Raw genomic sequence first — 11,722 nt, forward strand, 5'->3', positions numbered from 1 at the left:
TATGAGAATTAAAGATGTTCTTGTCCATCCCTACTAATGTAAAACTCTCCAAATCTTTATATAAGTGTTGCTTTAATGACACATTTTATTCACCTCCAGCCAATTGAAAGTACCTTCTAATGGTGATCATTAAACATCCAACAACTATATCACTAATTGATTAAAATTTATTCTAGTCGACTGGGCAAATCTCCAGTCAACTAGAAGTAGAAGCCATATTCAATCAATTGTTACTCGAACAAAAGTATTTTGTTCATCAAACCATCATGTTTGACTTGGCTACATAATCAGCTGACTTGCTCCAATCAACTAACGATTGAATTCAATCATTATAAACCTTAGAAATAGTAGAAGAATGGTAAGAAATCTCTAACACTGAGGGGAAAATATTTTAGAAATTTCAAAGTAACCTATATATCCTCCTGAGTTAACAAGCACCCTATCCAACTTCCACATAATTATAGCTTTCATTGTAATTAATAGTATTAAAGTCCCAATCCAATGGAAATTATGTGCCAAGGCACTAAATTTTCCAAGGTCATCCCGCATGATGCTCCTTTCTGAAAAGGAAGAAAACTTGGAATTCTTTCATTATCCAAGAAAATTGCTCACTACCTTCCTATAGTCTCTAGTCAACAACCACGTTTTCTGACCTGTTTGTCGTTCTCTTCTTTCCAACAAGAGCCCATCCAACTTGTAGAGAACAAAGGGAGATCTGAATATCTATCTTCGCCAACATAAGAACAAAGAAAGTAAGACCTTCTCGAAGGTGATATCCCTTGACCATGACTTCGAAATTGAAAGATTGTTTGGGTAAACAATGTTCCACCACCCTGTAGCAATCCTCTAATGTCTTCTTCCTATTCAAATTTCAACAGCATGAAGCCATCCAGTAGGTAGCAAAATACATCAAGGGCAAGGGTTACAGTAGGTTTCCACAGTATGTTAGCTGTCTTTGGAAGAGGAAATCCAACTGTAGAATCTGAGAAAATACCCACCAAGAACTTCCAAAGGTTCCCCTCCCACAGCCAACTCCTCTCCAGAAAGTGCCCAGCTGCACCTTGCGACCAGAAAATTCAACATTGTGGATTGAGCATTCAACTCCCATGCCCACATTGTGGCTAATAAGCCACAACCGTGAGTGAAGGCCTTGGATCTGAGAAGAGATGGAACAACATCAGATGAGGATAGATCAAACTAACCCTAGGTTAGGAACATAGTCCAGACTGGCAGCAAGCCCCCACCCACACAAACCAACGAATTGCATTCAAATGGCTACTTTGTTCATGCTGTCAATAATCAATAGCATTTGAACCTATGCTGACTCAATCATACAAGCATGGTATAGAAGCTCAATCAGTGTCATTGTGAAGAAAAACAGTTTCTCGTCTTCCTTGCGGATGCAAGATAAGTCCATCCTCGATAATTTTAACCCGACCAAATACAACACAAAAATGATTCAAAATTTGTTCAAAAGTGGGTAAAAGAAAATTGTACTGTCATGTTATGTTCCTGCCTCAAAACAAAGTTCAATAGTGAAGCTAGGAAAGTCGCTAATGGAAACCAGTTGTTTGTGAAGCTCTAACTTCCACCATCGCCAGTCTCCACATATATTATTCTGCTTATACCTACTACAAATATAACCAATTTTGATTTATCAGTAATAAGAACACGAATACAAAATGTACAACTTACATCAACTTGGTGTTCCAGAATCACATTTATAGTAATAGAAGTACCAAAATCAAAAGCATAAACACTACGAAGCATGGTGCAGTTTGATTGCAAACCATGCATTGGTAGACAAACTGTTTAGCATGGTGCAGTATGCAAACCATGCTAGACAAACTGTTTATGAGTATGTCTAGGAAGACGCAAGGAATGTAGGAAAAATAATTAAATACAACAGGCTAAAGTGACAGAAATATAGGAAGATGTAGATTCTTGAAGATGTAAATGAGTTGTCTGAGCCACACATTAGGATTCAATTACTTGGATGGAAGATATGAGGTAGAGTGTATATATATGATGAAGCTTCCTATGTAATTTTAAGCCTTTCCCTCTCTCTGATATCTTCCATCCTATCAGAGTCTTAAGGTCAATATACCAATTTCAGAAGTTTTCAACAGCAGTGATATAAAGTTATGTTTGAAATGGTTATGATGGATCACCTTATCATCTTATTGACTTCCCAAAGTTCCTTGATATAAACCATGTTACATATAAAACAAAAGATTATAAGTATGAGATATCCAATGAGAAGTGAACAAACTCCTGAGCATTTGTTAATCTCAGATGTATCCATATCAAGTGACAGTGGAGAAGTTGCTGAACATGTCACCCTTACTTTCTCTAGAGAGCCATACATGAGATTATTGATTGCTTGTCGAATCGTAGAATAGACAATGCCATGGGCAAATACAATGCTGCATAGAGATAACAACTACCATTTCCATTCAAAACATGCAAGTTGCTACAGGATATAATGATTGGAGAGACTTGATGTGTGCAGTTGGAGCTGTGATAGAGATGTTATGTAGTTGCTTATGTTTCAGTTTGAGCTGGTCAAGTGCATTTATTAAAATATAGCATATGCAACACAACCAAATCCCCATGCTGGACATGCTCAATTTAAAGAGCTGCCTCAAAAGAAGTATAAAAAATGCATCAGACAATGTCATGGGTTGTTGATTCAACACTGCATAGCATCAACAATGATCCATTTAAATCCAATGTCATGCAGATGGTCACAAAATATACTGATTGGAGAGACTTGTTGTGCAGTTGGTGCTGTGGTAGGAATGCTATGTAGCTGTTAATAGCACATCTGTGTCAATTTGAACTAGTGAAGTACTGGATCTAGAATTTAGGAGGAATTGATTAGTAATTGTGGAAGATGATGGGAAAGGAAGGATGAGTATATGAATAGTAGTTGATGTGATGTAGGTGTGTGGATGTGATGAATATATAAATAGGTGTTGATGAAATGAAATATCCGTTTCACGAAAAACTTCTCATTATATATCTCTTGGAATCTAGCCTTTTTCTTAGTAATCTCTCTCCTTTGTGGAACACGTTTATCTTTACCACCACTCTCCAATGTGACACTTAGACAACTTATGCTTGTAACACCAAGTAAGCCTAAGTTGCTAGGGAAAAAAAAGTAAAGGCAATTGAGAGGGCTTGAGAGCTTAGTAAGTAAAGAGAGCTTACTTTTATTGAGAATGATTACAAGTGAAGAGAAATGAGCTATTCATAGGCATTTTCTTCCCAATAGACAGTTAGAATCAGTTTGATCTAACAATATATATTACGTGTCTAGAAAGCTCCTACAAAATATCTAGATGTTTTATATTTATGATGAGAATATTTGAGAGAGATGTTTAAAGAAAGACAATAGGCCAAGAGGGTGGGCCAAAGAGTGGATCAATAACCTTTTTTGGGCTTAGGCTTGAAATTTAGTGGGTTGTGATATTCTCCCCACCTAAACTTGTAACATCCTTCGTGAGTTCTTTTCCGTGTAGCTCGAATTTCCACAAGGCATCCTTTGGGTCCAATTAGCTTTAGTGTTTGGTAGAACCTTTCCTTCGAATTTCCATTGAAAGACCCTATCTATAATCATGTAGTCCACATCTTTATTAAAGGAGGTGACAACTATTCAATTGGACATGTTCCTGCTTGGACCTACCTGATAAGGATTGAAAATGCTCATATGGAAGATAGGATGAATCTTAAGCTTCAATGGAAGATACCCTAGCCACACAATTGATGACTAAAAAGGAACCTTTGTGTTTTCTTACCAGCTCCTTGTGCACTTTCCGAAAGTACTTGAATTGTTGGAGGAGTTTCATAAGTATCATGCCGCCTTCCTCGAACTCTACATGTCACTCTTTGTACCAACCAATTTCTTCATCTTCTTGGTCGCTTTGTCTAAATAAGCCCTTGAAATTGCACATGTCACTCCTTTGCTAGCATATGAGTTGTTCAACTCTTCCCTCTAGAGTCAAGGCAATCGCGTTGGGTGTCATGGGTTGTTGCTTGGTTACAATTGTCTCAAGTGGATTTTTGCATGCCTCCTTTGTTGTAAGTAATGGGAGTATTGGACTACATTAAGCAACTTCACCCAATCTCGTGGGTAAGCACTGACATAGTGATTTACGTAAAGTTAAGTAGGTCATTGGTGCACTTAGTATGTCCATCACTTTGGAGATGGAAGCTTATAGAGAAACCCCAACAACTTAAAAGTTCAATCCAAAATCGTCCAATGAAACAAGGATCACGATCACTTATACGTTTTATAGAAGCTCCCAAAGCTTCAACATGTGTGGAAGGAATAAGCATGTTGCCTCATCCATGGTACAATCCAGTGAGACAAATATGAAATTAAGTAAACGGAGTCGAGACATATCATCCAAGTATATAATGACAAAGGAGTCGAGACAGCAATGGAAGAGTATATTCATAATGGTGCAAAAGGAAGCTAGTGCATTTGTAAGACTAAAGGGCATAACTAACAATTCAAGAGTATTATACCTTGTTATATATGTTGTCTTAGGCTCATCCCTTGCTGCGAGTAACACTTGATAGTATCCTGACCGCAAATAGTTGAAGAAGTATCAAGCTTTCCCCAACTGATAAAAGGTTGAATTATCAAAGGGAATGAGAATGAGTACTTGTTCTTAACGCTAATCTAGTTAAGCGTTCGATAATCCATGCATATGCAGAGAGGCTCATCCTCTTTTGAAACAATGCTGAGGCACCAAATGGAGTTTAATAAGGACGAATATAGTTTGACTCTAGCAAATCCTAAAAAGTTGTTTCTACAACTCAGCTTAGGATGTGTCATGCAGTAAAGAGTCATGGTCAGTGGTTTAATACTTGGCTCCAATTCAATCTAGTGATCTAACTCATGCTTTGGTGGAAACTTCTTTAAAAGCTCTTATGGCATTACATCCTTAGAAGCTTCAAGCACTGCTTAGATGGCCTCTAATACAAATTCCTTGAATGAATAGTGACAAGGTAGCTTGGATATGACTTCAATCCCGCTTAAATTGTAGAGCTGATAATGCTTTAGACTCTACCTTGGCAGCATGCTCCTCAAAACGACACACTTCGTCTCCTAGAAGTATGCTCAAAGGGTTAGTTGCTGGTAAAGGAAAAGTAAGCACTTGATCAAAGAACTCTAATCCTATCACCACTTGAAAGTCATTCATCGCCACAATGGAGAAATGTAGGCTTCTACTCCATTCTCCAAGTTGAACTGAAATCAACTTAGCAACTCCAACAACGGGCCTAACTGGTAAGTTCGCGGCTTTGAGGGAACCACTATTAATCTTAAGACTCAACATCTTATCCTCGCCTTTGGCAATCAAATTTTGAGTCGCTCTATAACCTAACATGGCTCGAACCTTTTTGTCATTAATGGTTGCGCTTACGAACGTAAGGCCCTTCTTGGTTAGGGAAAGGAGTTATGGCTTTAGCCTTGAGAGCATTGAGTATTTAAGTGATTTTATGTTGACGTGGGACCCTTCATCATGGGGACCCTTCATCAGTTGCATTAGGTTTTTTTTCCCGACTCGTGATTTCTTTCTTCCTCGCGATTTCTTCATTACCGAGCTCCACGGCTTCCTGATCGAAGACTCAAAGCAACGACGGTGACCTCCAAAGATTGACAAATGCTGATGCATCCGCAAGAGATCTCACCAGAGTGGTCCAGCTCTGGCGAACAACTTCTTCACCCCCTCCGGCCGCGTGTCGCCCGCCGAGAGTGGTCCAACTCCGACAAGTAGTAGCCAGCTATATCTCGCCAAATAGGGACTCTGCTGAAGTGGTTCAACTCTAGTGAGCTCTCCTCCTTTCTTGCATCCATCGGAACTCTGCATCAGCTGACCTTGCCGACGTGGTTCGCGAACGCGAGGGACGCCCTGCTCAGCTCTGACCACCCTTCAACCACCAGAGAACGCGAGGTAAGGATTTTCGATTGTCTTGTTCTGATCTTCTTTCCGTTGTTGCACAGTGGATTAGGGCAGAAGACCGGCGTTCGGCTCTCATCTTCTCCGATCAAATCTCGCCGAAGTGACCCAGCTCCGACAAAGACCAAAGGATTGACCTTGCGCAATTCCACCAAAGTAGCACCAGTTCTCTGCTCGGGTTTACTCTTCTGATTCCCCAATTTGGTCAATTGTAACCCTCATCTCTGGAAGTTGCATTGAAAATAAATTTTCTATTTTTTTGTTTCTGATAGAATAATTGAATCAAAACCCCCATGTTCTTGCATTTTGCTTCTTGATTTGAGATTGTTTAGAACTGAACATATCTTGTTAATTTGAGCTTTGATAACTGAAATTGTTCTTGTTTTGCATATATGAGAATGAAATGGATTCTTGTTTGGGTTGAAGCTATAAGACATGGAATTGAATTATGGAATTTAAGATGTGTTGTTTGATGTTGTGGTAACTGAACATGTTTGTTTATTTAGAATGTTATTGAATTGAACATGTTTGTTTGGTTGATGTTGTGATAATTGAACATGTTGTGTTTGTTTAAAATGTTGTTGAATTGAACATCATTTGTGTTTTGTTTTGAATATTGTTGGTAATTGAACCGGTTCATATTCTAAGTAGTTTGAAAATGAATTGAAGTTGTGATGTTTGAGGTTGTTTGATAATTGAAAATGTTTGTTTCTTATTTTGAAGCTAGTAGAAATGGAATTGAATTGTGAGAATTGGAACGAACCTTTGTTTGTTTGAGCTATAATGATTGCAATGGGAATTTGAGTTTGAATGTGAGCTTGGAGTTAAAGTGAAACCCTAATACTGTGAAGTTACTACTTTGAAATGGATTTTGTTAGTTGGTTAGTAATTGTAGTAATTGAATGTAGATTTGGTTTACGTGAATTGGATGGTTGGATAACTTTGATTTAGTTGTAAATGATTAGTTGAATAAATTGTAAATTTGTGAAAATGTCAGACTTTAATATAATTGTGTCAAATGTTGAATTTAATTGTAATTGTGTTAATTGGGAATGAGATTGTAAATTTGGTTATTGTTTGCATGAATTTGTAATTAAGATGTACGATATGTATTGATTTGTGAATTATGTATAATTAATGTTCATTAACAAATTTTGTATAATTGAATACTTGTATGTTAAATTCATTAGTGAATTATAATCTTGAATTGTTAATAATGTAATATTGTGAATAATCAGGATGAGTTTGTTAAATAAGATTAATAATAAAAACCCCTTGTCATAATATCTAATACAACTCTTTATCATTGATTCCACGAGAGAGACATTTAGGGACCTCTACTATGCTATCTGAGTGAAAATTAGGAGTTGTGGTTACTTAATAAATGTAAATTTTGAATGGTGTGCTTGACTAATAAAAACACTATCCATCAATAACATAAACTAAAAATATAAAAGTAGTATTGATTAATCATAAAATATATAATATTATTTAATTATTTTAATATTAATGCATTAATATTAAAAATAGTTATGTTGAATATATCATATAATAAATTTCATCTTTGTAGCTCTACATTCAAGGATATATCGATTAGTTTAGCAGTACTCAACTTAATAGTTTAAAACATTTGGACTTTATGGTTGAACTTAGAATAAATATCCAAGGTTCATGATTATTTTTTTGTGAATGAAATTATATATATTATAAAATGAACCATTAACTAGTAAATACATAATGCATTCCTGTCTACTAGATTAACAAGCCATTTCTTCTCCTTCAATCTCTCACTGATTTAAATTTATTATTTGCCACCCATGATCCAAAATTAGAGCTCAACAAGTACAAGAAGGGTTGCTTGCCTAAATAGTTAATGCTCAGACAGGGGATGCTAGCTTGAATTTGTGGTGAATGTTTCTTGCTAGCTAGATGAAGAAGTTGTCAATTTTATCAAATACTCTTGTTCTGTTTATCTTCTCGTAACTTTCTCTCAACCCTTGTTCCCTAATTTATAATCATAACCCCCTTCCATATATTCTCCTACATTGCAGGTTGATTTACTGGGATTGGTTGGAAGTCAGAAAGCTAGTTGGAATAAATTCTAATTGACAAATTTAAGACCTAATAAGTAATAACATCATTCCTTGAAACTTCAGTGGTTCCTTATCCGAACCCAAACAATTGCAATTAAGGATTAGCCAAACGAAAGCATGTTCAGACAATACAAGAAAACAATCTCAATGGAAGATCATTTCCCTGAAGTTCTATGATAAGTAGACGTGCAATCCTTGGTACATACATAGATCAATGTTTGGTTGATTTACTGGGATTGGTTGGAAGTCAGAAAGCTAGTTGGAATAAATTCTAATTGACAAATTTAAGAACTAATAAGTAATAACATCATTCCTTGAAACTTCAGTGGTCCTTATTCAAACCCAAACTAATTGCAATTAAGGATTAGCCAAACGAAAGCATGTTCAGACAATACAAGAAAACAATCTCAATGAAAGATCATTTCCCTGAAGTTCTATGATAAGTAGAGGTGCAATCCTTGGTACATACATAGATCAATGTTTGGTTGATTTACTGGGATTGGTTGGAAGTCAATAAAAAGAAAGCTAGTTGGAATAAATTCTAATTGACAAATTTAAGAACTAAGTAATAACATCATTCCTTGAAACTTCTGTGGTTCCTTATCCAAACCCAAACAATTGCAACTAAGGATTAGCCAAAACGAAAGCATGTTCGGACAATACAAGAAAACAATCTCAATGAAAGATCATTTCCCTGAAGTTCTATGATAAGTAGAGGTGCAATCCTTGGTACATACATAGATCAATGTTTGGTTGTAACTGTCTAACTAAAACCCAGTTTTTCCACTGTGTTTATTAAAACAGTATTCAGAAAGAGGAAATATTAGTTAGTTCTCATATGAATATTGAAAGGAGCTCGCAGCAGAAAGGCAGGCTAATTAACTTGAAGAAATTTTACCCATGTGAAGTGATCCAGTCAACGCATCTTCTCTTTTCCTGAAAATTGTTTGGCAGCGTCCCTAACCTTCTCGATGTATCCTTCAATAGGCGGTGTCAACGTGGCCATGAAGCGATTAGCAGGGAAAGGTGTAAAATCAGGGACCAGTGCTGCTTCCCGGAGGTGGTCGGGCAGCGCAGCGATGGCCTCCTTCTTCAGCTTCAAGAACGCAGTCTCTGCCGCTTGCCTAGCTCGGTGCTTCCGCATCAAGTACCGACTGTACTCCTTGGCAAGCCGGCGGCCATCCTCGACGGTTAGCTCGTACTTGGGGATGGCCTCTTTGTCGACAAGGCCAAGAGTAATATAATCGAGGCCAGGAGTGCCCATGATGACCGGCTCCTCTTCACCGGCAGCCTTGCCGGCCTTGGCAGCGGCCTTAGCCTGATCGATCTCGCGCTGGCGGTCCTTGGAAATGAGGCCGAGCTTCTCGCGCTCGGCCTCACGGAGGCGCTCCTTGGCAGTGAGATAGCGGAGAGGCGTGGGCGCGTTGAGGCAGGCCTCCATCATGCGCTTGACGCGCTGCTCAGCTTCTTTGCCGGAGCGACCGCCGCTGGGGGCATCGCCAGGGGGGGCACCCGCCTGGCCACTCGCCTTCTTGATTCGGATGGTGGAGCGTTTAAGCGGCTGCCCAGTCTTGATCTTAGCCTTGCCCTTGGCGGTGCCGCTGACGGGGGATCGCTGGAGGAACTGGTGATTCTGCGGGGAAATGAGGGATTTGAGGGAGGAAGAGATCACTCGCGAGACAGGCAACATACTCGCCTGCTTGATTCTGGCAGTCGAAGTTTCAAGCTAAACCGCCGGTGAAGAGGAAAGCGCTAGGGATCTAGGGCGCCAGTGAAAGAGTCAGAGGCGGCGCTGCTTGCTGCATTATTTCTAATTCTAGGTAGATATGAGGGATTATATAGGTTAGATTGAAATTTTATAAATTTATTTTAAGATCATTCAAATGAATCCGTCTAAATTTATCATCCACATGGATTGATCCATGGCGGATTTAGATTAATTTGCGGATTGAAAAGTTTTTTTATTTATTTTAAATTTTAAAATTAAAATAGAAAATTTAATAAATTATGGGGATCCGTCTAAATTACAATTCAATCTTAAAAATTTCAACGGGATCAATTTAAGCTGTAATTAAAATTTAATATTTTTTTATTTTTTGACATATCTCATGAGTTGACCCGTCTAATTCGTAACCCGCTTTGAGTTGAGTTGGATTAAAGATTTTTCAACCTATCAAATTGGTGGATTAGCCTACTCTACCTTGTCATATAATAGATTTTTAGTTTAATCTATCCTGTCATGAGTTAGCCACTAGAGAGGATGAAAATAAAAACTGTGAAAAGATTTTTATGATGAAAAATTTTCCATTGTTTATTTTATAAAAAGAAAGTGAATTTTTTTATTTAAATAATGGATAGATGGATTTACGAATCTATCCGCAGATATTTTTTAATATTTTTTGTCCATCCAAATTAAATGAAAAGTAATTTTCTCCCTCCCAATTCTAAAATTATATAGTCGAATTTCTCTCAACTCGCGATTAGATTTCATGCGGTTGTAGACGATGGCTTCGCATAGTCACAAACAATGGCCCTGTGTAATCGCAGATAGTGGGCTTGTGCAATCGCCAACAACAGTCCCACACAGTGTGGATGATAGCCCCACACGGCTATGTGAGGTCGCGGCACCTCGAGCGATCATGAGGCCTCGGTCGTTTTTTTCTTCTTCCATTCTCTTTCTCTTTCTGATTTGTTTTCCTTCCTTTCTAGATATTTTTTTTCTTCTCGTTTGCCTAACTTTTTCCTAGAGATTTTTTTCATAATTTAATATCTAAGTAAGGGTGATCTAGGTAAAAAAAATCAAATAGGTCAAAAGTGATCGGACGTCTAATAAAAAAAATCTAAATAAATCAAAAGTGACAGAATACTTGATAAAGAAAAAATCCTAAAAAAATGAATCCTATCTAATAGGAAAACTCAGAGGAGTGAATTTTGAGTAAAAAAATCTTAAGATAATAAACTTTAAATATTTAAAAATCTTGGAAGAATAAACTCCAAACACGTGAGTCCAATAGATCGGGTAAACTAACTAGTATCCATTATTTGCTTTTTTTTTATGTTTGTATTGCAGAAAGCTAAAGTTGGGCAAAGACTCAAGGATATGAGCGACTCGAACAAGTCTAAGTGATCGAAATCTCCAGATGTGATCGGATTTGAATGAGACAATCAACATATCAAAATATGTGCATAAAATTCAATGATCATGATTGAAAATTATTATTAAAATGTTTGATGATGATAAAAGTTTTTAGAAATTAAATTATTTCAATATCAATAATAAAGAAATCTAAAATCCTAGTTGCCAAGAAGATTCAACAAATTATTTTAGTGATAGCACACTAATAATGTTTGTTCCAAATGCATAAAAAGCTTCTGATATCATTGTTTATTGACAAACCAATCAGTCACACCTTGTTTATTAACTAAGCATTTACATCACACTTCACACTTCTCTGAAAGAAATCTCTTCTTCTTTTTTGTTCTCTCTCATGGGTTTTCACTTTCAGAACCAACCAAGGCAAGAAAGAACCTCTTATAATCCCCAGAGGTGTCACCAATTGCAAGAACCAAGGCAAGCAAAATAAAACAGCCTCTATAACCTACAAATCAAACTTTCCATCAGTTAAATAGAGAAGTAGTTAACAAATAAATTCACTG

The 11,722-nt window shown here is 37.2% G+C and overlaps 1 protein-coding gene across 3 annotated transcripts; it reads right to left on the bottom strand.

Annotated features, from left to right (window-relative positions):
- Positions 1-395: 395 nt before the first annotated feature.
- On the bottom strand, positions 396-9,845 carry LOC141845270 (uncharacterized). 3 transcript variants are annotated; one of them, XM_074733333.1, is made up of 2 exons: positions 8,964-9,845; positions 396-1,156 (listed from the first exon to the last, which is right to left on the bottom strand). In XM_074733333.1, the coding sequence occupies exon 1, from the start codon at positions 9,753-9,755 to the stop codon at positions 8,982-8,984; it is 774 nt and encodes a 257-aa protein (XP_074589434.1). In that variant the 5' UTR covers positions 9,756-9,845; the 3' UTR covers positions 396-1,156; positions 8,964-8,981. The 3 variants fall into 3 exon arrangements, with proteins under 3 accessions (XP_074589434.1, XP_074589435.1, XP_074589433.1); XM_074733334.1 differs by lacking the exon at positions 396-1,156 and adding an exon at positions 1,320-1,628; XM_074733332.1 differs by lacking the exon at positions 396-1,156 and adding an exon at positions 1,320-1,631.
- Between the last annotated feature and the right edge of the window lie 1,877 nt (positions 9,846-11,722).

The sequence above is a fragment of the Curcuma longa genome, chromosome 14 (assembly GCF_044706935.1).
Source record: "Curcuma longa cultivar G26 ecotype Majalengka, Jawa Barat chromosome 14, ITB_CL_G26_1.1, whole genome shotgun sequence".
Classification (NCBI taxonomy): Eukaryota; Viridiplantae; Streptophyta; class Magnoliopsida; order Zingiberales; family Zingiberaceae; genus Curcuma; species Curcuma longa.

Bases quoted from the DNA above. Each gene is read 5' to 3' on its own strand.
- LOC141845270 (XM_074733333.1), bottom strand. From the start codon at position 9,755: ATGTTGCCTGTCTCGCGAGTGATCTCTTCCTCCCTCAAATCCCTCATT.